The sequence below is a fragment of the Suncus etruscus genome, chromosome 3 (genome assembly GCF_024139225.1).
Source record: "Suncus etruscus isolate mSunEtr1 chromosome 3, mSunEtr1.pri.cur, whole genome shotgun sequence".
Lineage (NCBI taxonomy): Eukaryota > Metazoa > Chordata > Mammalia > Eulipotyphla > Soricidae > Suncus > Suncus etruscus.
In genome coordinates, this window is record NC_064850.1 from 112,212,480 (window position 1) to 112,239,882 (window position 27,403).

The following is a 27,403-nucleotide window of genomic DNA, read 5'->3' on the forward strand; positions in this document are numbered from 1 at the left end:
TGAAACCCAACTACAATCATGCTTGTAATCATGGCGCTTGAATAAAGATTTTATTTTAAAAAATGACCTTTTGGGGTAAAAACTCAATTAAATGTTTTTTTTTCTTTTCTTTTTAAATTTCATTGCCTTGATTCACTTCTTTCTCTTTCCTTTCTGAACCACTGATGGGCTAATTCTGGGTCAGTGCTCAGGAGTCACAACTGGGGGTGTCCAGGAGACCACACAGGGTTAAGTCTACTGCATGCAGAGCACCTGGACCAGCCATTGGACCATCTTCCTTGCCCTCTATTCACATTTTTACTGATAAAAAGTTATTCATGCCTGCTCCTAACAATGCCATCATCTATTTGATGTTTTATACATTTTTCAAATGGAGGTTTTTTATAATATTAACTCCTATACCTCTCAATATAAAAATCATATAACCCTTATTGACATCTAGAAGTTTATTATTTTTATGCTGTCTAATGAAGCAACCTTTTCTTTTGTGATTTTTGTCCACTACATTCATGTGTAGATAGTCCTTTCTTGCTGCAACATAAGCATTCATATATTCTTTTTAGTGTCTTTGTTTCATTTATATTTTAAAAACACCTGACATTTATTTTTGGTGTTCTATAAGTCTGATATTTAAGAGCTGGTACTGTAAGAGTCCATTAATCATTATTCCCCAAAACCTTGACCTTATTTTATCAGCTTCTTTTAAAATCTATTTTTGTTTGTTTTCTGGGGGGCCACACACAGTGATGCTCAGGGGTTACTCCTGGCTATGCCTTGGGGGACCATATGGGATGCCGGGGATCAAAACCCATGTCCGTCCTGGGTCAACCCAATGCAAAGCAAACACCCTATCACTGAGCTATCACTCTGGCCCCTGAATTCATTTTGTAAGGAATCCCTCCCCAACTAAATATTCCTCACCTAAATCCTCACTAAGAATACAGTTAGGGCTGGAAAGACAGATGAAAAGATGTCTAGCTTTGCATGTGGGAAGCCCAGGTTGAATGCCACCTCCACCTACTCTCTTGAATAAAGAGCCAGAAGTAGCCTAGAGCACTTGAGTAGAGTTCCCTTCCAAAAAGTTGAAAATGCAACTAAGATATCAATAAAAATAAAAAATGATTTTTAAGAATGCTGAGTTAGTTATTAGTCATCTTTATCTTGAACTTCACAGTTAAAGAAATACTTGCAATAATCTTACTTATTTTACCAATAAATATGCTTATTTATAATATGATCTTTTTTAAAATTGGAGAATTTACTTTCCAATTTTCAGTATTAAATATTCTAAAAAAAATTGTTCTCTGTGTGTGGGTTGGAGCGATAGTAAAGTGGGCAGGCACTTGCCTTGCATGAAACAGACCCAGGTTCTAACCCATATGGTTCCCCAAGTTTGTCAGGAGTAATCCCTAAGTGTAGAATCAAGACTAAGCCCTGAGTACCACAGAGAGTGACACAAAAACAAAACAAAAATCTTTTTTCACCTGCAGGGGACTGAACCAGGACTTCACACATGCAAGGCAAATACTCTACCACTGAGATGTATCTCTGTCCCCAAATTACTGAACATTTCATTATATAGACTTTTTTTTCATTTTTTTCAAAAACAGTTCTGTAATATTTTTTTAAGATCACAAAAGCTGATGCGCTTTATCTTTTAAGACCTAATCACACATAAAGAGGTTTCCTACTTGTAAATCAGCCATTCATTCGGTCCTGTCATACATAATCCAAGTTATAGCTTTATGCTTCAAAATGCGGCAGAAATTTTCTTTATTTTTAATCAGTATAGACTTTTTTATTCTTCAATGCGCATTGTTATTCAATATATTAATGATTTGTGTATATTTGTGTTTAAGTTAATAGTCATATATAAGCATGTCTAGTTTAAAAAAATTGGAGGAGCATACTCAACGGTGCTCAGGGATCACTCCTGGCAGGGCTCAGGGGACTATAACGGGTACAATGAATCAAACCCAGGTTATGCAAGGCTAACATCTCATTCACTATATTAATCTAATTAATTATATTAATTAAAAATTAATATATATATTTTGGTTTTTGGGCCACACCCGGCATTGCTCAGGGGTTACTCCTGGCTGTCTGCTCAGAAATAGCTCCTGGCAGGCACGGGGAACCATATGGAACACCGGGATTCGAATCAATCACCTTTGGTCCTGGATCAGCTGCTTGCAAGGCAAATGCCACTATGCTATCTCTCCGAGCCCTAATATAAAATTTAATTACATTAAACTCTGGCTCATATTTGAAACAAATCTGAAGATAATTTTGTTTTGTTTTGTTTGGGTCACACCCAGACGGCATTCAGAAGTTTCTTCTGGCTCTGTGCTCAGAAGTTGCTACTGGCAGGCTCAGGGGACCACAAGAGATGCCAGGATTGGAACCGGGACCTGTCCTGTGTTAGCTGCATGCAAGGCAAATGCCTTACCGCTGCGCTATAACTCCAGCCCCTAAAGATAATTTTTATTACAACTATAAAATCTCAAACACAGACTATTTGAATAAGATGTTCAACTTCCTTATTTCACTTATTTCCTGACCACATTTTATTTGGACACTTCCAAATCTGAGTTTTAATTTCTAAATCTCTGTATTTACTGTTGTCATTCATGTTTGTTTTTCTCTGCTTATGGGGCAGATCCACACACAGCAGTGCTCAGAAGCTCTAAGTGAAGCAACCAGTGTCACTAAATGCGAGGCAAGTACCTTAACACCCATCCCACATCTTTGGCTGCTAGTTGTATTTTGAAATTTGGCATAGTTATAAGTTTCATTTTTCCTTCTGTTACCTGCCTTAGACACTAGTCTCTATCTCCTCTTCACCCTGCTCCCCAAGAATCAGCTTCTTATCAAACCTCCTTTTAGTTTTGGGGTCAAATTTCTTTTCACATACTTCCCGAATGAATCTTTATCTGCTTTGAGTTTTGCTGCCCCATTAACCCAGTTTGTAAAGTGTCCCTTTTCATTCATACTGAAAAATCTATCTTGAGGCTCGTTGCTATTAGAAAAGTCATGGTGTTCTTTTTTATGACTGAAACCCAACTACAATCATGTTTGTAATCATGGTGCTTAAGTAAAGATATTATTAAAAATAAAATTAAAATTAAAATAAATAAAAATTTAAAAAAAAAAAGAGGAAAGTCATGACAGGCTCACTATCCTGGAATTTTAGTACCAGACAGCTTTAGAGATTTAAACATTTCTGATAATGTTTCAGAAGACAACCAAGAAAACTGGACCTATTCTCAGAAAATTCAAGAATGATACTGTGGGGGCCGGGAAGGTGGCACTAGAGGTAAGGTGTCTGCCTTACAAGCGCTAGCCAAGGAACGGACCGCGGTTCGATCCCCCGGCGTCCCATATGGTCCCCCCAAGCCAGGGGCGATTTCTGAGCACATAGCCAGGAGTAACCCCTGAGCGTCAAACGGGTGTGGCCCAAAAACCAAAAAAAAAAAAAAAAGAATGATACTGTGGATTGGTTTTTTTGTTTGTATGTTTGTTTCTATTTTTTATTTTGAACCAGTAAATGCCATTTTATATTATTAGTCTCACTCAGAACTATATGAGCCAAACACTTCAAAATAAATTATGTTAGAGAAAAGAAATAAGTAGGAATGAAGAAATAATTTGGATTTTGGAAACAATTATGCTCAAAATAATGAAAATATAAATAAATGAATGTAGGCAAAAATGCACTTCAGAGCATCACTTTTTCTCTTTAGGATAATTTAATTGTGGAAAACTCAACAGCAACATAACTGTTGTTCACACGTGCTTATAACCTGTCCACATTTTTGTAATCCATTAGATTTCCTGGTATATAGTGTCTATAATTTGCCTTCCATTTTCTGATGTCATTTGTGTCCTTTTTCCAGAAGTGTTACCCAATCATCTCTATTATCCCCTGCAAAATGTATATGCACCTTTCTAGTAAAGCATTTTCTGAAATGTTCATTTTCCCCTCTACATGCCAGCAGGGAGGGACGCCTTTCTCGAGAAGTTATTGCCTTGAATGTTCACTCCTGGGGTCTACCCAAACCTGAAATGGAGAGATTAATTGAGAGGAGATTTTAGACTTGACTAGAGACTGTGCTGTTTAATGCAGGAGCCTTTCCTGCTATACTCTACACCCTGCAGTTGGCATCTCTTCTCAATGTCCATAAGAATTACATGTCTAAGTTCTAGATATTCCTTCCTCTCTGATATATTGGATAGAGACCGCTCCTTGCATGCACAGCTCTTAGCAAAGACTACGCCGATAATTCTGAGCAGGCCACACCATGCAGTTGCCCCAAATGTGAGGGCCCCAGGTCAGGGAACACCACACAAGCCAGTTGAGCCTACCTGCTTCCCATCCAGTGTGCAGAGCCTCTTCACCACACCTGAGTCGAGTTTAATGGCTTCAGTGATGTCATTTAAGACCTGTTCGAAGGAATGAGCTGTCTTCTTGTTGAGCAGGATGCGCACAGCCTTCCGCGGCTTCACTCCACTGCGGATCACAGTCACCAACTTGGGTTTGATGAAATCTTTACTCTCCTTCACTTCAGCCTTCCCAGAGGAGGTGGCCCCCCAGGCCCGGGTGGTCGCCCCCTTGATGTTCACAGACCAGTTGGGGTTAGTGTTTTTGGTGTAGTCCACTTTACGGAATGGTTCATTTGATGCACACACATAACTCTCGCCTAAGAAACAAAACAAAAAATACAAGTTTATTAGCATGATCAGCTGCTCCTACCCTCAGAGCACTTTACAGGGAGAAATAATGCTGCCAGCCCAGTAAGAGAGGCTGTCTAGGTCTCTGTGCCTTCACCTTCCCTTCTTGAGTCGTGTACATGAGTCACAAAAGCACCAGAGAAAGAACCAGAGACACAGGCAATGGTTGGTCACGTGTCTCACCCTGGTGCACTTGCTCCACTTGGAGTTTTCAAGTACTTTCTTATTTCAGAAAACTCATGTATTATTTTTTTGCACAACTTCTGGAAGAAATTGTATCACCAAAAAACATATTCATATAAAGAAAACAAATTCTCCTTTTTTCAAAGAGAAAGTGCAGGTCTGATCAAAGAGAGACTCCAGCCCTCACCTTGCCGACTGTTAGAGTCAGGTATAGGCAAGTACAGGTTCATTTGCTCAGTTCAAGAAACTATGCAAGAAATCCAGAAGAACCTGAGAGCTCAAAGAAACATCCCTTGGGTTCTTCTTTCTCCTTTAAAATGTCCATTTAGAATGGTAGAGATAGGGCCCAGGGCAGAAGAAGGGACTCTGTGTACTGGAAACTTGGGTTATGTCATTCCCTGGCACTGTATGTACCCCTGGGACACCAGAGGAAGTTGTCAAGCAGTGTGCTGGGTGCAACCCCAATCTTCAAGCCCCAAATTTAAAAGAGTAAATTGGGGGGGGGGGCACACCAGTGGTGTTCAGTGTTTTCTTTTGGCTCTATGCTCAGGATCTATAAGAGGTGTCAGGAATCGAACTCAGGTCAGTTCCTTGTAAGGCAAGTGCCTTTTTCACTGTATCAACTTATTCTCTGGGCCAACAATATAAATTTTAAATAGTATGAGACCAAGGATACAGCTCAATGATAGAGTATGTGCCTTATGTGAGGTCACGAGTACTATCCTAGCCACACATACAAACACACACACACACACACACACACACACACACACACACGTAAAGGGGTAGAGGGGGACATTACTGGATGTGACCCCAAACCAATAAATTAAATTAACAGACAATATTTTCTATGTCCACCTAAATGCAAAAGGATACTAAGTTATTAAAATAACGCTTTCACTATTCATGTGTCAGTCTGCTAATTTTTTGTTTTTAAAGTATTTTAAAGTATTTGGGGAGGGGGCCTGAGAGGAACTACAGCAGGCATAAGGCCTTGCTTGTGGCTGATTCAGGTTCAATCCTTGTCAGATTACACTTTATTTTACCTTAAACAAAGATCATCCCTGGTTTCTTTGTATGTGTTTACAACTTGGTTTCACCCAAAACAAAAGATGTTTGATATCGGTGGGATAGGTTCAGAATAGTCTGAGCTATGTCCTTACTGCCTCACCTGGGGATGGTCTCTGTACTCAATAAAAATAGTTCTTGGGGCCGGGCGGTGGCGCTGGAGGTAAGGTGCCTGCCTTGCCTGCGCTAGCCTAGGATGGACCGCGGTTCGATCCCCCGGCGTCCCATATGGTCCCCCAAGAAGCCAGGAGCAACTTCTGAGCGCATAGCCAGGAGTAACCCCTGAGCGTCAAAGGGTGTGGCCCCCCAAAAAAAAATAGTTCTGGCAGGCAGCTTACTGGAGATTTGAGGTAGAAGATTGCCAGACTATACGTGTTTCACTTTCAGCCTGGTCTAGATTATTTCATGTGCAACCACCCTGCTTTAGATTCATTCACCTGGGCTTGGAGATATGGCATGTGGGGTGATTTTACAAATCCCCACACCACAAATGTTCCCTTGAGCTCCATCAGGAGTGATGGCTGGGCCCAGAACACTCCACATGCCAGGATTTCGTGGGCTTTTGACTGGTATGATGGGGGCTCTGGGAAGGACATAGGACCCTTGGGCTGACCACTTAGTCCAGGAGAGCATGATTCCCCCCACACCAGGCGGGTCTTCAGGGCCACGCCTGGTTAATCGGGCCCTGGGGGGAGGGGGTGAGAAATTCCTCCCTAGGCATCCAAAAACTACAGATTAACTACAGAGTGATCCCTGAGCACTGCAGGATGTGTCCCCTAAACTATGTCTATTGTATGATGATTTGGTGCGGACTCTGCCAAGCAGTCCTCGAGGGTGACAGGGATACCTCAAGTGACTCTCAGAAAACCTCTGCAAAGGTCAGTGCTCGGGCCTGAGGCTATGGAGCTGGGAAGGCCCTGAAAGGAGAGGATCACAGGGGCTGCCAGGGTGGGGAGGCTCAGGCCATTCAAGGCAACAGACAATGGTGCTGGGGCCCTCGCACTGAGCCTGTGATGCTTGGGACCATGCCAGGGAAGGATTGAGCTAGGGATCAAACTGGGTCACTGATGCAGAGTAGATGCCTCAAGGACTGCAATAACTCTGCTTTTAATAAGTAAAACAGGGCCAGAGAGATAGCATGGAGGTAGGGTGTTTGCCTTGCATGCAGAAGGATAGTGGTTTGAATCCCAGCATCCCATATGGTCCCCCGAGCCCGCCAGGAGCAATTTCTGAGCATAGAGCCAGGAGTAGCCCCTGAGCGCTGCTGGATGTGACCCAAAAACAAACAAACAAACAAAAGCAAAAAGTAAAACAAAAACATCACATTATTATCAACTGCTTTACTAATTCAATGCTATCCATTCTGTCATAAAATCATTTTATCATAATAATATTTGGGAAAAATCATGATTTTTCTTTCTGGAAATTCAGAAGCCTTAGGTTTCTGGCAAACAAGGTAAGAGGATTACACTAAGATTTTTCTCTCTAAGATATTTTCTAATTTAAGAACAATCCATTATTTCTTTCACACACTCAGTACAAGTGTTGTTCCTAAGCTAAAATATTACACAAGCCTTAACTGTTTAGAACAAAAATAACCAATTCAATGAAGGGTAATTTCTAAGGAAAACTATTAATATGAAAATTCTGTTTCACAATAATCAGGATATTCTTAAAACACTTATTTATAGAAAATTTAATAACTCCCAAGGTACATGAACAATTCATGCACCATTCAGATCAGGAATACGAAAAGTATCTATGGAGTAATATATTCATTTAAAGGTATAATTAGGCCAATGTTCAAGGAAACTAAGGATCCAGAAACTGCAATGTTGCTTCTACACTAAGTAATGAGAATTTTTACCCAACTACCACCATCTAAATAAACATATGAAAAATTGCAAGCTTGTCTTTCACCATGTAATCATCTTAGAAAGTGGCATGTAATTTTAAACACAGCTTCAATTTTAACAGAACTATATATCACATGTGAGTGTGATTTAATTATATTGGGAAAGCAATTTTCATGCAGCAAAGTACTTCCTATTTTTATATAGGATAAAAAAATTGCATGCTCTGATCTAAAATATTAAGATGGCAGGAAAGAAAAGGAATCTGAACAAGAGAAAAATATTGGGGGGGGGCTTCTGAAGATGATTGCTAAGGCCACACTTGATAGTGCTCAGAGCTATTCTTGGCTTGAAGTATTGGTGTTATTTCTGGCAATGCTCAAAGAAGTATATGGTGCCAGGGACTGGATGCAGGACTCCTGCTAAGAAGTGTGTGTGTTTGTGTGTGTGTGTGTGTGTGTGTGTGTGTGTGTGTGTGTGTGTGTGTGTGTGTGTGTGTCTGCCACTTTTGAGCTATCTCTTTAGCACCAAGAGAACATTTTTGTATGGGTTGGGACCACTGAGTGGCACTTCTAATCCTGGGGCCACTCTATGGAGTACTGGAAGTCAATTCAGGGGCTTTCTAACATTAGAACTATATATCTGCCAAGAAAGTGATTTTGGTTGGGGATGTGGGCTTACCTTGGAGTAGTCAGGACTTACTTTCAGCTCTGTGTTCAGAAATCACACTTGTCAGGGCTTGGGGTACCTTATGGGTGTTGGGGATTGAACCTGAGTCAGCCTATCTACTTTGCCATTGCTCTGGCTCCTGAAAATGTTTTTTTTAAGGACAGGAAACAAAAATTTCACTCCAGGAAAGACCTTTCTCTTACAGGGAAAAAACTCTATAATACAATAAATAAATAATTAATATGTCAAATATCCTTAGATATCCTTGATCATTCTCATCTACACTCCACTGACATATCAATCAGGAAAGTTGCCATTTACATTTCAGTTGTATAATCCTTTTTACATGAATTCAAAATGTCAGAAAGAAAATAGGTAAAGAAAATCTCTATTCCAATTCGTCTTTCTGTGGTTAGAGATACATTCTAATTTCCTTTTCTGCCCTCATGCTTTTCCAAAGAAGGCATTCAGGTGGTGGACAGGCACAGGGAAAGGCATTCATCATCACTTACTATTAGGGAGATGCAAGCCAAAACCACAAGGAGCTCTATAACCTCACAACAGTTAGTACAACTAGTCTCAGAAAGACAAATGGTAAATCCTGGCAGGGCTGTGGAGAAAAGAGAACTCTCAAATGCATACGGTGATGCCTACGGAGGCAGCTACTATAAAAACAGCATGAAAATTGCACAAACGGTTAACAACAGAAGTACCAGAGGATCCAACTATCCCATTTCTGGGTTTACCCTGAACAACAACAAAATATGCAATTCAACAATACATGTGTACCTCTCTGTTTACTGCAGCATTAATATTTACAGTATTCAAGACAAGGAACCATTAATGGTTTCCATTAATGGAAAAATAAATAAGAAATATGTGGTATGCACACAATATAGTACTACATGCAAGAACAAAACAAAAACATGAAATAAGTGAGATTTTAATAGACAGAGCATGTTTTACATACAGGAAGCCTGTGTCCATTCCCAGAACCATGTGATTCATAGATTACCAGCACCAGGTCAGCACAGCCCCAGGGAACTTCTAGTGTGACCAAAAAGCAAAGAAAAACAAAACAATAAATCTTGCAATAAAAATGGTCTTTGAGAATGTTATGTACAGTGAAATAAGTCAGATGGAAAAAGGCAGATGCTACCCTAAGATTTCACTCATCTGTGGAAGACAAATGAACAAGACAAAGCAAAACAAACAACTCTTTTAAATAACAAATAGCCCCACTGCTCTGCCAAAGCCATGCTTGCTGCCTCCATCACCTAGAATCAGTTTTCTAGATGGCCCAGCCTCATCACTAACTCTCTGTGATTCCCTGTGAATCACCAATCTGAGCAAACTTTAGGTAGGCCAGTTTGGGGGCTGATATCACCAGGGCTTTTTGGAGCAAGTGCAGGCACCCTACCTCCATATCTCACTTCTTCCAGGAAGTCTGGCAGCTGAGTACATGCCTCTGAAAGTCATAGTATCAGTAAAGTGTTTTGAATTTCTGGACAATTTCGTTTGTTTGATGCTGTCATCCCTAAAGGAACATCCTAATTTAATAGGATGAATAGCTAACAACAATATCTTACTAAACCTGCTGCCATTATATGAATGACTTCATTGGAGATGCAATAATTTTCCTAAATGTGCGTGTGTGTTTTTTTTTTTTTTTTTTTAGGTTTTGGGATCACACCTGGCAGTGCTCAGGGTTTATTCCTGGCTATGCTCCCAGAAATTGCTTCTGGTAGGCTCAAGAGACCATATGGGATACCAGGATTTGAACCACCATCCTTCTAATGCAAGGCAAATGCCCTACCTTCAGGCTATCTCTCCGGCCCCCATAAATGTGCTTGGTACTATACTTTTTTTTTTTCTCTCTTTTTTTCTTCTCTTCCATTTTATTTTTTCTTTTTATTTTTTCAATACCCTTGCTTTCACTTATTTGGAACAAATGTATTATAATCAAATATATGTCAACTATGCGATGCATTTTCTTTACATAAATTTAAAAAATTCAAAAATAAAAATGATGTGAAGACAAGGTTACCCACAAATACCACACATCTCTCCTCAATGGTTGATGGACCTTCTTTACCAGTCACAGCTGTTTCCTCAATCTAATCTATCCTCCCTAAAAAGTAACATTTAATGAGAAACATTCATCATAAATTTGTCCTTAAACATAAACCTGTCCTGTCTATAGAGCAGGTTCTTGCTTCCTTAGATCCTCTGAAAATTATCCCTAATCTAATCTGTGGTAACCTAGAATGTTCCACTACAATGAGTGATTAACCCAACACTGTCAACCATGGTTATGTTGCTGGTAGTCTCTGGTGGAGAAGATTTGAGATACGCTCTCAGTCCTGTTCCCCCTCACCCATCCTCTCCTGTTCTTCGGGGTAATCATTTCCCACATGATGATCATGTGACTATCACATGAAAAATGGATTTGTTCCCTGCACAGGAAAAGGCAAGGGTAAGGATAAGTGTTCAGAAGGTAAATGATAATACAACGTAGCTTTTCTCAGGTGCAGTATAGAACAGAACATCTTTACTATTTATTTTTTTATTAATTTGTATTTTATTTATTTATTTACTATTTATTCTTTCCAGTGCTCTGGCTAAGATTTCCCATCACTCAGATGTGTATTTAAAGACCCTCTGCACCATTTCATATTCAGCAAGTTAAAAAGCTTAAAGGTCTACAAATACATAACACACCTTGAGCTGTGCTGACTATTAACATTCATTGTTAAACAAATGCACTGCTTTGTATTCTAGAGGCAGGAAAGAGGCTATTAGACTATTATAGAAGGAATTTGGTCATCTCCTAAAAACTCAATACCTACAAACACTTCTTTTTTCCCACCTGTCTCTGTCCTACTCCTACTCATAAGTCCCTCTACCAGGCCTAGACTTTCCCTTCCCTGATACTCATAAATTAATTGGGCACTTCTCTACATGGTCATGAACATGCATATATATACCACCTTACACACACACACACAGACACACACACACACACACACACACATACCTCTTCAGATCTCATCTCTTTCCAATAAACTGGCTTCCAATCACCACCATATTAAAGGGAAGTTCTCAACTATATTTTCCCATACCCTCCCTCACTATTTGCTATTCTCCCTCTGCATTTCTGCTCCCTGAACTGCCTGTTTTGGTCCCTAAGCACTTCTTTCCAATCTACTGAATGCAAAATACATCTTTCTAATTTCACTTGCTATCATTAAACTGGACATTCTCTTCCTACAACTCCTTCCTTCCTTTACTTCTATGATCTAAATTCTTTGGTTTATATGTTTTGGTTTGGTGGGTTTTGGGAGCTCCACCCAACAGTACTCAAGGCTTATCACTCACTCAGAGAATATTCATGGCAAGGTTCAGGGGATCTTATGTGGTACAAGGGATTAAACTAAGACAACTGTAAGCAAGGCAGGCAAGCACTTCATCCACTGTACTCTTTCTGATCTTCTTTTGATTCACCTCTATTGTTCATGATCTCTTACTTTGTTCTTTGTTTTCTTCTGGTTTGGGGGCCACTCCAAAGGTGCTCAGGGGTTACTCCTGGCTCTGCACTCAGAAATCACTCCTGGAAGGCTCAGAGGTCCATATGGGATGCCTGAGATCAAATCAAAGAAGGCTGCATGCAAGGCAAATGCCTTACCTGCTGTGCTATTGCCCTGGCCCCTAACCTCTGACTTGTGTTGATCATTCCTTCTTGTCTGTTGCCCCTAGAGTCCCTCCTTTAGGTATTTGTTGTCTTATAAGACTCACCCTAACTGCTGCATTCACAACCCTGGTTCCAGCTATTCTCCCCAAGTCCTGAAGATATTAAAGAAATCTCCAATGCAGTTGATGTCTCCTGAGTCCAGTCACTTACAAACATCGCCATGAAAAAAAATCAATGGTTTTCTGATTTCCCCATCATTTCTACCTTAAATTCTCCTCCTCTTGAATTCCCCCCACCTCCTTTAAAAAATCATTTTCTATACATGCACCCTAAGTACTCCAGGTTCCTATCTCCCTTTCTTTACAATTTAGCATTGGCAAAACTGCTGACTTTGATCTAAGCACCCCCTTTTTTGCTTTGGGCCCATAATCAGGTCTGCTCAGGAGCTATTCCTGGCTTGGGGATTGGCGGCAAATTTTTGCATTACTCAGGAGACTACATGGTGCCAGGTATAGGCGTTCAGCATGCAAAGTGTGTGCTCCAGGCTGTTGAGCTATTTCTCTGGTCCTTAGCAACTGTGCAATCGATCGTTTTGATCCTGTGAGCTTTCATTTCTCCCTAAATTCGAGGAATTAAGCTCCCTTTAGGACCTCCCTACCTCATCCTCCATACAGCAACTTCTTTGACATGTGGATCTGTTACTCTGTGCCAACTTCCCTGCCTGTCGAATAAACCCACTCGCCTCAGCACCAAGCATACTGTCAGCCCCAAACTCCCACCACTTTCCTACAGGTTCCTAAAGTTAGAGTCAAACCAGTACATGGAAGTTCCTTCCCAACTCATCATGCTGTCTAATTCGCATTTCTTCTGCCATGATCCTTGGATGCATGAGCATTAAGCAGTATGTTGGCCACATGCATCGTATGATGCATCCAAAACCTCAAGGTACACAGCCTTGCATGCAGAAAGTTTCTTGAGCACCACCAGGAACAACCCCCAAGCACTGAACCAGAAGTAGCACTGAAGGACCATCAGGCATGGCCCAAAAATCATAAAAAGGAAAATACCTACTGAAAACAATGCACACAGGTACAAGTACACACATGTGTATCTATATGTCTATATATTCACTTATGCAAGCATTTTAATATTAAATAACATTTTGGGGTGGTTTTTTTTGGGGGGGTGGGGAACCTAGCAGTGCTCAAGACTTATTTCTGGCTCTGAGCCCAGGGATAACTCCTGGCTTGGGGGACTCTATGGCATGCTGGTGATCAAACTGGATTGTCAGCTACAAAGCAATACCTACCTGCTGTACCTGTTCCAGCCCCTAAATACATGTTTAACTGCCTAAATTTTAAAAATGTTATTTAACTAATACAAAAATTTAAATATAGGAACCAGAGAAATGGTATATTGCAGGAGTGGTGAACATGTGGCTCTCGAGACGCACACAGCTCCTGGACAAAATGAATGTGGCTCTTTGCCTCTTCTCATTATTTTGTATACTGTGGCTCTTTGCCAAGTTTGGATTTTGTTCTGCTGCTTCTGAGGAGGAATCTCTGAGGACAGATCTCCGAGCGCATAGTCGTACTCCCAGGCTGCGTCCTCCTGTCTCCCATCCCTCGGAAACAACTGCACGGGCCAGCGAGGGGGGGACCCGTGTGTCACATGTTGTGTCACATCTTGCCGTTAGTTCTTAGTGTGGAGGACGCAGCACACCCTCACCATCACTGCAGGATTTTTACCCTCACTCAAAATGGCAAAATGCAATATGTGTTTAATATATTATTGTTAAAATTAGATGCTTTTGTGTGAGTGTTTGTCGGTTTTGGCAGGTCACTGCGTCGTGTGGCTCTCTGACTCTCACAGTTTAAAATTTTGGCTCTTTGTGTCGAACTTGTTCACCACCCCTGGTATATTGGGTAGGGTACTTGCCATGCATACAACAGACTTAGGGTGGAACCATGGCAACCCATATGGTCCACCTGAACCTGCCAAGAGTGAATAATGAGTGCAGAGTCAGGAGTAAGCCCTGAGCATTACCAGGTATGCCCCCCCAACATATCAATTTATTGCTAGACATTATAAACAGCTATGTATATCTTGTATGGTTAGAAATGAATTTTTAGAGGGGGGGTCTTAGGGTGTACTCTGGCTCTGCAGTCGGGGCTAAGGGCACTTGGGGGACCATATATGAAGCTGGAGACTGAACCCAGTTAGCTACATGCAAGGCCAGTGCTTCCACATACTGTATATTCTCTCTGATCTCATGGTTAGAAATTCAGTAATGGCACATTTTATCTGAGTTTTCAACTACTTTGTGAGCCTAAGTAGAACATCCATCTCTGTTAACATTGCTGGTTTAGTAACTATCTCACACCATGCATAAGTTTGTAATTATTAACTATTTTGACTTTTATGGCAGAAATTCAATTTTTGGACATGAATATTCTACCTAACTTTTGAAGTAGGTACAGTGAAGCTGAAAATGAAAAGGAAAATTTGTCCACACACCTAAGGTCCCAGGACTCTTCACATGAGAGAAAAGGCCACCACACATACACCTACATGATAACAGAAAACAAAAGATGAAGAGGAAAGAAAAATATTGCACCATTTAGGAATCTAAATCAATCCCTTCATACTGGCTTCTCCCTTGCCCCTGTTTCCACTCCTAACTCCCTCCCCATCTCCTCCCCTCCCCTTTCCTTCCCCTTTCCTTCCCTTTTTTTCCCTTCATTTCCTTCTTTTTATAGTAGAGGGGATCAAACTCAGGGCTTCATACATGAAAGGCAAGTGCTCTCCTGCTGAGTAACAATCCCCAGTCTCCTTAAATTCTTTATTAACTTCCAAAACTGTGAGAAAAAAATTACTTTCAAGGGGCCAGAGCAATAGCACAGTGGATATGGCATTTGCTTTACACACCATCCACCCAGGTTTGATCCCTGGCATCCCATATGATCCCCCCTCCCCAGCCTGCCAAGAATAATTTCTGAGTACAGAGCCAGGAGTAACCTCCTGAGTACCACCAGATGTGGCCCCAAGAACAAAACAAAAAAATATTTTCAGGAGGCCATAATTGAAGTATTCTGCATTTACAGGGTAGTTTGAGATCTTTCATTTAGTAGAGCATCTGTGACTATCTTATGGGTGGATAACAATGTGCATCTCCATCTACAGCATATCACAGGCGAGTTCCCAGGCCCAGATGGTTAAAGGAAATGCAAGGCAAGAAAAAGTCTGCTCTATTCTTCTGCTTTAGCTACTTCACTGGAGTTTCTCACCAAGCTACACTGTGCCCAGAAGGAAAATTTGGAGAGTCAGAAAGCAGCAAAAAGGGCACCCCTGGCTCTCAGGAGTCATTACCAAGGCTTCTGGGGCATGGCCTTTGGAAAGGAACAGGAAGGTCTTTCTTACAAGGAAGGGCTGCAGACCTTTCACCTCTAAGAGCACTGCTCTGCCCACCCACTGAGGCCTAAACCAACACATTGGCTGAAACAAATCAGCACTTGCCACATGATACCATTATGCCCTAGGAAAGAGATACAAATGCTACTTAGAACACCTGAATATCCTTGAAGTGTTATCTCCACAAATAACATGCTTCAGAGTTATCATTTGCGAGAAAAACATTTTGTTTCATTTTGGTGTTGTTCAGAGGTCATTCCTAACAGTGGCTGAGAATGGAGCGACCCTGGGATCTACCTGGGTCCACAGCATTCAAGATAGGCACCTGAACCTTCATACTAATTCTCCAACCCTTAAAGAAATTTAAATTGAGACCAAAGAAATTCAGTGAAAGAAAAAAAATCTGTTCACTAACCAAAAACCTTTCAAATCTGAATCATCCCCCTCTCCTCAAAAAAACAAAGCTAAACAAAAAACCAAAACAAACCCATGTATCTCACCTTCTAGCAGGATTCCCTTTTTCTCGATGCTCACACAAAAGCTAAGTATGTACATGATCTATAGAATCTGCTAAGAGAAATTCTCATTCTCTGCTTATTTTGCTGAACATATTTTAAATGTCTATTTCATCCTACTCCAAAGGCTTCTAAACTGAATCCAGGGAAACTTCTTTGTTTCCACAGCCTCAAATCTTTCTGCTTCTTCTGGTATAATTTTGCTGGAAATTAATAAGGCAATAGAACTGTGTTATTTTGTGTGTTTTGTTTTTGGGCGTGGGGGACACATCTGGCAGTGCCTAGGGCTTACTCCTGACTCTACTCATGGATCACCCAGACGGTGCCTGGGACCAAACCTGGGAAAGTCTGTCAAGAGAGGTCTAATGCTTGTAGAAAGCATGTTTCCAACAAGCAAAGGCCAGAGGATATAATTTTTCTCTGCAGGAACAAAAGGCTCATTAACAGTGCAAAACTGACTCATCACATGACATTCTGAAATGTGGCCCAGTCAACACAGCATTCAACACCAGAGTCACACTGAGAACTCCAATTGAGGCTGACAAATAGTATCTGTAACTTTTATTACTCTTCACATGCTTTTTTTTTTTTTTTTGGTTTTTGGGCCACACCCGGTGATGCTTAGGGGTTACTCCTGACTATGTGCTCAGAAATCACTCCTGGCTTGGGGGACCATATGGGACACTGGGGGTTCGAACCGCAGGCAGTCCTAGGCTAGAGCACGCAAGGCAAAGACACCTTACGACTTGTGCCACTGCTCCGGCCCCTAATTAAGAAGACTTGAGAGAGAACATGATGAGTTTTTATAAGATATCCTCAACTTATGATGAGGTTAATTTCCCTATAGGTCCATTCATTGTAAGTTGAAATTATCGTAATTTAAAAATGCACAAATGACACCTAATTTCCCAAACATTGTAGTCAGCCTAGCTTCTCATGAATGTGTTACATCAGGCCACAGTTAGGCAAAATCATATAACACACACCCTATTTTATGGCAAACTCTTGAATATTTTATGAATACCAAGATAGTCCTGGGCACTTTGGTGGATATCAACACCAAATATCAATACCATTGTAACATTAGCACTTGCACCACAGTAAAAAGAAAACTCTTTCCACAATAGTCTTCCTTCCCACAGGTCTGCAGACAAGTGCTGGTCCATGGCCAGTCCACGAAAAAGTTACCGCCACTGAATACATTTGCAAATACATCATAGTGATGTTAGATATTGAGGTGCAGTTCTTCTCACTAGAAATAATAGTCTTTACTTCCGTATTTATGACTTGCAAAATCTTCTTTTCATTTGCTGGCAGGTGTGAATGGTTAAAAACTTGGAGAATCAGTTGCTGGCCTGTGCAATAACATGGCTGACTGACCACGGCTGCTGTTAGTGGGACCAACAGACAATCGAACCACAGGTCACTAGCTCCAGAAAAGGTCACTGAGGAGGTATGTAGATTGGATAGGGGTCAGGCACTCTCTGTACATGTGGCTGACCTGGGATTGGTCCCCAGTACCACATATAGTCTTCTGAATACACCGGGAGTGATCTCTGCCCATTGCTGGACATGCACAACCCCCACCCCCAACAAAATATCATGTAGGATTTCTATAGAATGCATAAAGCTTTCACACTATTTTTCAGAGACCAAAGAAATCAAAGTTCAGGAACTATCAGAACAGTACACAATCTGTTTAGGTTATATCAGTGTTGAGACTTACATGTATAAATATACCTTATTTGATTTTTCTAAATACTTAATTGACAATGTTGTTAAAAACACATTGGATTTCATAACTTGGCTGTTAGATCTTTATGCTGTTTTTCACTTTTAAGTATCTAAAATAAATACTGACATTTGAGAAATATTTTACCCTTCAGAATACCTAGAAAAAGCAAAGAGATAGCTCAATCTCTGAGTGTATGCTTTACATACAGGAGGCGTGGAATAAAGTCTGTATACCACATAGTCCCTGAGCACCACCAGAAACAAACCTTAAACACCACCAGATGTGCTTCCTCACCACACATACCCCCCAAAAAAATAATATTGAAGCCTTTTAAGCTTCTAAGATCTTATTTGCAAACAAACAAACATAATGAAGATAGGCACCATCCTTCAATTGACTCATCACCCAAGCAGGGGTAACAATCACAATAACTCCCACATCTGTTGGAGGGAGACCTCAGCTTAATACCTGCAACACTCTGTCTCTTAAACTTGGGGTTGAGAGAAAGATCTGGCCCAGTTTTAAGCAGATGATAAATAATGTTGGAGGCTTCAAAAGACTCAGTGTGAGTGAGGAAGAATTAAGGAATGGAATATTGGTCCAATAAAGGAGGTGATGTGTAGAGGATGGTTGGGAAGGGAGACAATGGAGGAAAACATGAGCATCTCAAACTTTAGGGGCCAGCCACATGGAAGCAGGGGAAGCCTGAGGTGGTCTACTCAGTGGCTAGAGGGTTCCCCTTTGGATTGAGGAGGCTGAAGACCATTCCGTAATCACTATCTTGAGCCTGGGCATTGCTCCTTTGAACAAGTTTTAATTTCATAGGAAAACTTCAGGGTATTGACTTTGGCCATTGAAGCATAAGAGATGAGCCACTTCTGGCTATGTCTCAAGTTCTTTCTCTATTAGTGGTTTGATGAACAGGAATATGACCAGAAGTAAATATCCTTATTTTTTCTTTTACTGGGTTCTGTAGCAAGTGAAGCAAATACTGATAAGAGACCAAAGTAAAAACTGGGGAGACAGCTCCAGAAGTATTTGATATGTTACAGAGACAGGAAGACGATAACTAAGACCCTGATCCTAAAGGTCTTGCATACTGTTTCCTTTTCTTCTTCCAACAGCCCTGGGAGACCCTCTGTGGAAGATTATAGCAAGATTCTAAGGACTTCATCTACATATGTGCCCCCCCTCCCATCTAGTTACTGGCCAGGTCAACTATGATCCCACATCTAATCACAGGGCTAGGCCTGTGAGAGGGCATCACTTGATGGAGCCACTCATTTTTCCTCCTCATTCCTAAGAGCAGATGCCAAGATCCTAGAACTTTTTTTAAATCCATTTATGTATTTGTTTAGGTTTTGGACTATACCTGGCAGCAGAGGCTGCTTCTGGCTCCATGGTCACTCACTGTTGGTGGTGCTTAGGGGATCAAATGTTGGGCTGGGGATTAAATAACATGCCTCATGCAAACAGAACATGCACTCTAGCCCACTAAGTTCCCATGTCTCTGGGTCGAAGATCACTGAATTGGACAGAGGGGAAAGGCATGAGCAATCATCTAATCTGCCTTTCATTTCACAGTTGAGGAGATCAAGGTGAGGAAGGTCAACTCTTCAGATGTCAAACACCCCCTGTTCCGCAGGTTTCTGAATGCCCCCTGTTCTGCAGTTGTATGGACTGTGCATTGCCCACAGTGACTGATGAACTGCCACAATCTTCATTGCACACATAGAAATAATTTACCAAGAAGAGCACCAGACATGGAGGGGTCCATGAAAAAATTCTGGATTGTTTACTTATCAGGATTTAGGCAAACTTCAGGGTTGGGAATGGAACTGGGTTCTTGTGGGCAGTGGAGAAGGGGGAAATGCCTGGAGAAAGATCTCAAGTCCAGGCTCTACCTCTTCCTACTGACAAGATTTTGATTCGTTCTGAAGCTCCCCTTCATCCCTTGATAAAAGAAGGGAAATTATTTGGCCAACTCACAATATTACACTTTAAAAATACAAGGTCCATAGAAGTAAAACCTGGAAGGAAGGGGTCCCCGCTTCTGAGGTCTGAAGCATCAGTATGAGGAGGCTGGAGATGTAGTTAAAGACCCAGCTAGATAGCAGAGACTCTGGAAGGCAGGTTGACAACCACGGAAATCCAGTTTCTCTCATTTCACATCTCAGGACCATCCAATAACCGTGTTCCTAGTTGAAAACCTCAGGAAATGTTGACCTTGTTTTACAGTATGTGATGCTCTTGGCCTGAGAGAAACTCCTTGCTCTCCTCAGCCCTGAAATCTTACTGGTTTAAATGGAAGTTTCTCTTGCCTCTGGGAACACCTTTTACAGCAGCATTACAGCACATCTGAATTTCTTTATTTAAAAAAATGGACTGAAGAGAAAAACCGGGTTTATGGAAGTCAGTGTGAGGAGCCAGTTTTTCCACCAGGTCAACACAGTCTGTTCTTGACTATTAAAACTGCATCTTCTTTTTTTAATCTTGGATTCATCTGAAACATAATCCCATTTTCCAAGCATTTATTTTCACAAACACTCAAGGACAACCTCATTTAAACTGAGTACATACAGAACATGCCCTGATTGCCACAGGATGTAGAGGCGAAATTATTCTCTAGGCTGTGTATTCAGTGAATTTATCGTGTGTCTCAGCTCCCTGACCCCGCACTGTGCTGAGTCCAGGGCAAAAGACAGACCCATACATGACTAATTAGGTCACAAAGCTAAGTGTTTTAGGAAAGCCCAAGAAAAATGTCCTGAGTTAGCCGAGGAAAGAGTTACAAGCTTGACCTCAGGCCTCATTCAACCATCCATTTTCTCTAGAAAGATTTTGCTGTCACTCCAGTCATGATCATGATAGTCCTCCCATCCCTCATCCTCATCACATAATTTACAGCAGAGTGTGTGTGTGTGTGTGTGTGTGTGTGTGTGTACACTATGTCCTTGATCAGGAATTCCTTGAGACAGGTCTTAAAGAATCTAGAAGTCTTTAGGTAGAGAAGACTTTGCCATCTTTGCCATCCACAGAGCCAGCATTCCGTTGTCAAGCCTTTAATAGAATTTTAATACTTATGTGAAAATATCCTCTAACTCAAAGCTTTGCATTTTCCCTTATTGGAAGTATCACTTATAAAAGACACCATGGGGTCAAATTATAGCACAGTGGGTAAGGTACTTCTGCCTTACACTCAGCCAACCTTGGTTCACTCTCTGGTTCTCACATATGGTCCCAATTTTCACCAAGGATGATCCCTGAACACAAACCAGAAGTTGGCCCTGAACAGTATCAGGTGTGGCCCCTAAAAAATCAAAACCCAGAACCAGGAAAGCTCCCTGAGCTGAACATGTGCTTTGCACATGGGTCAGTCCCACACTACACGGTCCCCTGTGCACTGCTGGGAGCAACCTCCAAACATCATCAGGTGTCTCCAAATTCAAAATATTAATAATCCAAATTTTCTCCCCTGATGAATTTTTTAAACTTTAGCCTGTTTATTGCTGGCAGAGGGATGACAGGTGAAAAAACATGAATTGGTAAATTGGCAGTTTACTTTGGAAGGAGAATGACAGAGAGAGAATTACCAGTGTCTGGGTCCTGCAGACATTGCATCAAAACCACCTCTACACACCCCTACATCTGGTGGGCTCATTGGTGTCCCCAAGTCAGGTTCTGAGTAGATAAGGACAGTGCAGGTACAGGTATACCTCTCTCTCTCACTCTCTCACTTTCTCTCTCTCTCTCTTTCTCTCTTTCAGCAGAGGACAGGCACAAGGCCTCAGAGCACACTGGTGATCTCCTGTTCTCCAGTTCAACAGAAAAGAACAACAGAGCCAGAGAACTGAGGACAGTGAGCAAAACCCAGGGGTTCTTAAGTATTTTACCATCCTGGGAATCCCTCTGGATTATCAACATTCTACAAAGGTAGCCAAAATGTTCAGAAGGGGAGAACAGTCCCAGAACAGACAGTAAGAACAGACAGTAAGAACAGACGGTTCTGACTCAGCTCTGAGGGTGGGAATTTAGGACTGAGACTGCAAGTTGGCAACTGACATGTGTCCATCAGATGTGCTGGTTCGGGGCTTCCAGAAGATCCAGCTGATTTTCTCAGGGCTGATTGTTGCTTCTCAGCTTGTTCACAGAGAATGTCCATCCACTGAAAGTTAGGCACATGGAACAACCATGTCCTCTTGGTGACTATTCCCCCTGGACACCTGCCAGGTGTGTACACAGGAGTGCCTGCTGTGTGTCCAGGACAGTTTTTAGTCTGCAGAGACTCTCAAGGTTAAGGGCAGCAGGACAAAATCTGGGCCACTCAAATAGCTTTGGTGATCTGAGTTCCATAAGACTGGGCTCTGAGTGAGCAGCTGCACACGCTGAGTCATCACTTTCAATGTTGAACTATAAACGTTTTAGAAAGGTGTTTTAGGAAAAAACAATAAACTGCAAGTTTCATTGGAGGTGGAAGAGGTAGAAAACAGGATAATATAAAAAACAATTTTAAAATTATAGACAAAGATAAAATAAAGCAACCAAATATGAGACTATGAAAAACACCACATGCCTATTTGTAAGATTGCAAGAAACTTGAGAAGTAACTAGTTAGTTCTTCTGCATAAAAAATCGGAATCATCAGACTGAAGGATGAAATGATTAGGATTCCTGCATCATTGAGAGTAAACATGGATGGATCCTTTATAAAACCTGCCTTGCAAAACAGCACTCCATGCATGTTGTGGGAAATTCAAGACCTCGACAAAGGCCCATTGTCAAAGAGAATCCCACTATGACAAAAGGAGGGCATAGATTTTCTCCTCTGGAAGTCATTTCATTATATAGAACACTGGGTGAAACAAGTGAGCCATTGTCTTGACAGGGAAACATTTTGGTTATGCAAATATTTGTGTTATTTATCCTAGTGGGGTGGTGTAATATCTGGGATGAAAATATGGTTCTCATCTTACCCAAATGATCAGTGATAGGAATGAAACTTGTCAACTTTCAATTTGTAGTCAAAACTACGGTGTGAGTTAGAGTAAATGAGCCCTGCCCCAGGAGGATGATGACAACTCTGTCTACTATGTCCTCTCATTCATCAGAGCGTGATGGTCCTTGGGATCATCTCCTTTTTGATGATTCATCTCTGCAGAACATTAATTTTATGTAACAAATACACTGTTAAAATCACTTCAGAAGAAGCTATTAAAATCACTGTCTTTTGGATCACACCAGGATCCCAAGGGCCTATGAGTCAAGGGTGTGGAAGCAGTTAAGTATTGATTGGATCCTTCCAGCACCATACTAATCTGACATAGGGTGAACCAAGAAACTTGTTATTTAATTTTAGAATCTCTAGGCAAACTATTGTTTTTAAATACTTGGCATGACTTTTATTTGAAAGAATGGGGTCCTTCCTTTAACACTGGCTCTTTCTGAAAGCACAGGATTAAGGCATTTGCCTTGCATGTGGCCACCCCTGGTTTGACCCCCAGAAACACATGGTTCCAAAACATTTATCACTGTGACTGGGGAGTCCCCTGCACAGTAGGCCTTGAACATTATCAGATATACCCTCTTATATTTTATGCCCCCCCAATAGAAGAAAAAAATGTCATGTAAGATCAGGAAAAATAAAACAATGTATTTTTCTTAACAGTGTATCTTTTGCTTATTTAATACATTTCCTTAGCATGAAGGCCCCCTCTGTAGGTCTATAAAACCAAAACATAGGGCTAGAGAGATAGTACAGTGGGTAGTCCTTGCATGTCCTTGCATGTAGACTACCCAGGTTGAATTCCCGGGATCCCATATGGCCCTGAGCAGAGCCAGGAATGATTCCTAAGTACAGAGCCAGGAGCAACACACCAGCATTATCTGATACGCCCTGCCACCCTCCCCCCAAAAAAACCACATTCACACACAGGCCTGGAAATGTTCCAGCAGCATGGAATTTACCCATTCCATGGAAATGTTCCAGCATGGAATGTATCCATGCCAGGTGCAATACCCAGCACCACAATGATCCTTGATCATGGCTGGTGCAGCCCTGGAGTTACTCAAGTACTTCTGGGGAGGCCCAGGTACCCAGGTACTCTTGGACCTGAGCTGCATCACATCCTTGGGACCTTTCACTGAATCAAGGGTCAAGTGAGTTGGGAATTGCCAGTAGGGCCCTGGACCTCCTGAGCATGGTTTTCGTAGGAGGCCTAAAAAAAAGAATACACAAGAGAATGTGAAATCACACACAAGTACACTGCAGAGGCTACTCTGACAGTTTTCCTCCAGTTGAAACTCAACTGAAGCTTAACTACTCTCAGACTCCTCCGCCTGTATATAGTCCTCTCCAAAAGGGAGGACTATGGAAATGTGAGAGAGACAAAATCATGCATCTGAAGCAACGTGAATATAACTAGAGGAGATCATGCAAGTGAAGTCAGATAGGAGGACAGACACAGAATGATTGCCCTCACGTGTGAGGCTGAAAGGTTCACAGAAAATTTGCAACAAAAGGCCAAAGGCAACAAAACGGGAACTGATTCACATAACTGAGATGGGGATCTGAGATGGAGGGGTATTGGGGTGCTTTGGAAAGGGAGGTGGGTACACCTGTGATGGGTGTCATGATGAAATTATACAAGAAACCATTATTAATAGTATCGCAATCAACCCACTCAAAATCTCACTTAATAAAAAACTAATTTTGTTGGGGCCGAAGTGATAGCATAGTGGTAAGGCGTTCGCCTTGCACAAGGCCAACACAGGACGGATCCTGGTTCGAAACCCGGAATCCTATATGGTTCCCAGAGCCTGCCAGGAGTGACTTCTGAGTGCAAAGCCAGGAGTAACTCCTGAGCACCGCTGAATGTGACCCAAAAACCAAAAACCAAAAAAAAAAAAAAAGTTTTCAAGAACTCAGTGTGGCTGCAATCAGTCAGCAGTGACCTATCACTGCAGAATGAGCATTTTTCCAGAACAGAAATTCAGGTAAAAAAAACAGTGGGGCTCCAAGCTCTTCTTCCTCTCCACTTCACATATTGGCCGTAGGCCCAGCAAACAGCCTGTAGGAAAGCAGAGCTCGGCACAATTGTCCTGGCCCAGGTCTTCCTGGGAGCTGCTTGACTGTGGAAATCAAGGTCTGATGACTCCAGGAATTCAAGGATGACACAACATTCAGCACAGTGAAGTCCTTCTGATGAGTAATTTATAAAAGGTCCTGAGTGCTGATTCCAAGGGCCTTCCGCATCCTAAACAGCTGCTTTCCGGAAAGGCAGGAGATCTGGCCCTAGATTCACCCCGCTACCCACCAAATGTGGGAAAGCATTTAGCACAGCCTTGGCATTACTTCACCTGGGAGGGCTTTTTAAAAATCCTAGGACACACCTAACACAGCCACATATCCAGCCAGACACATCCAAATTTCCGAGAAACTTTTTTTTTAAAGTGACCCAACTTGCAGGCCAAATCAGGAAACACATCTGCACCCTTCCTGCCCACATGTAACTTCTTCTCTTGCAAACCAAGCCAGGAAGGTCCACTTGGAAAGTATTTCCCAGCCCTAGCGTCCGTGGAGAGCAAGTGCAACGGATCCCCCCACCTCACCTCCCAGCGCCGCATGGGGGGGAACGGGGTGGGGGTGGTGGAGTGGGCGATGGAGCCCAGTCACCACCATCCTTCAGAGAGAGCCACTTCTGCAAAGAGTTTGCACTTTGACATTTTAAATAAAAAATAGTTCTACTATCTCAGATGTCACCCAAGCGCCCTTAGGATGAAGAAATCTCCAGGGAAAGAAGGACAGGGAGCAGCATTAAAAGGGGCGCTCCCACGGCTCAAAGGCTCAGAAAAGCCCACAGAACCCTCTCCATTTCCAGCAGCCGCCCAGGAACTCCAGACCAACCCCCAACCCGCAATACACAATCACTCACACACACACACACACACACACACACACACACACACACACACACACACACACACACACCCCGCAGGAGGCCCCCCAATGCGGACCGGCGGGCGCGCGCTTGCTTGGCCGCGGGCCTTGCACCTGCCGCGCGCCGGGCCGCACCTGCCCGCCTACCTTCCAGCAGCTCGTCCAGGCTGGTGACCTTGCGGCTGCCGTCGAGGGTGTAGATGGTGCGGACGCCCTGCGGCAGGTTCACGTTGTCGGACAGCGAGCGGGTGAGCTCGATGAGCAGCGCGTCGAAGGAGCGGAAGCGGTCGCTGGAGATGGCGAAGAGCAGGCCCTTGAAGTAACGGTCCCCGTTGCGGTAGAAACGCGCCTTCTTGGCCTTCTTCTCCGAGCTCAGGGCCTGCAGCGTCCGCGTGCGGTAGAAGCTGCAGTGGGCGCTGTGCGCGGGGCTGGGGATCAGCCCGTTCCCCTTGGGCCCCGAGCAGCTGCTGCCCCCGGACGAGCTGGGCGCCCCTCTCCGCGACCCCGGCCGCGGCCTTTTGTCCCGCTCCTCGAAGTGCTCCAGTTCGATGCTCCGGCTACTGGCCATCGCGGCGGCTCGGGGCACGCATGCAGCCCAGCCGGCCCCGCGAAGGCACCTCCGGGGCGCAGTGTCCGCGCGCCCGGGCGAGGGACAGGGTGGCTCAGAGCGCACCTGGCCCCGGCATCCCGCCGCCCGGCGCAGGTGGGCCGCGCGCCCCGCTTAGAAGTGGCCGCGGCGTGGAGCTGCTCGGCTCATTGTCCGGCGGGGAGCCCCACGCCCCCCCAGGCGCCTCCTCCGCCCGGCCACGCCTCACGGCTCGAGCGGCCGAGCTGGCCCTCCGGGCGCACGGAAGGAACCGTTCGGCCCCGGCCCCCGGCGCGCGCACACGGCTCGGAAGGAAGGAAGGAAGGAAAGGAGCGGCGCGGACGGGCTGCGAGCGCGGGAGACGCGCTTTCGGGGCGCGCGCTCGGACCCGGGCCTTGGGGCGGCGCGTGGGCTCCCCCACCTCCGCCGGAGGGCGGCCCTAGAGAGGGGAAGATCGCGGCCGGCCCGGTTCCTCCACCGAGCATCCGCGCGCGGGCCCCGAGAGCGAGGGGGCTCCGTGCGCCCCCAAGGGAGGGAGGCCGGAGATGGAGAGCGTGGGGCGCGGGAACTGGGGCGGCGCGCGCGCGCGCGGAGCGGAGGCTCCCGGGTCCTCGCAGCTCCGCCCCGCGCCGCCTCCGCGCGCGCCCCTGCGCCTGGGAACCGGGCGGCGCGGGCGGCTCATCCACAAAGGAAGGAGCTTCAAGGGCAGGCGCGCCCCGAGCCCGCTGCCCCGCGAGCGCCCAATTTAGGGTGGCACCACCTGTCTCCCTAACTGGGCCCAGCTGGGGCTGGATGTCAGGGCGGCGCCACGCCTGCGGGTCTCCTACAGACTCGCTCTCACCGTCGTTCTGACCCCCGATCGGGCACGCTCGGGTCTGCAGGGACCCAGGGAGGCAGCGCGCAGTTACCGAGATGGCAACGCCGGTGCCCGGGCGCGTTTCCAGCTGGGGATGCGCCCGTCAGCCCCAGTGCGCCCCACCCCACCCCTTCAGGCACTAGGTACAGCGGTTGCTTTGAGACCCTGG

General features: G+C 43.7%; 1 protein-coding gene across 4 annotated transcripts in view; it reads right to left on the minus strand.

Moving 5' to 3' along the window:
• Window positions 1–26,581, minus strand: part of DCLK2 (doublecortin like kinase 2) — a 151,282-nt gene extending 124,701 nt beyond the window's left edge. For 2 of the 4 annotated variants that reach the window (XM_049770038.1, XM_049770035.1), the window contains exons 1-2: window positions 25,940–26,581; window positions 4,366–4,700 (exon numbers count right to left, since the gene is read on the minus strand). In XM_049770038.1, coding sequence (XP_049625995.1) covers window positions 4,366–4,700; window positions 25,940–26,360 — 756 coding nt within the window. In that variant the 5' untranslated portion in view covers window positions 26,361–26,581. The remainder of the gene's footprint in view (window positions 1–4,365; window positions 4,701–25,939) is intronic. The other 2 variants (XM_049770037.1, XM_049770034.1) reach the window with 2 other exon arrangements.
• Between the last annotated feature and the right edge of the window lie 822 nt (window positions 26,582–27,403).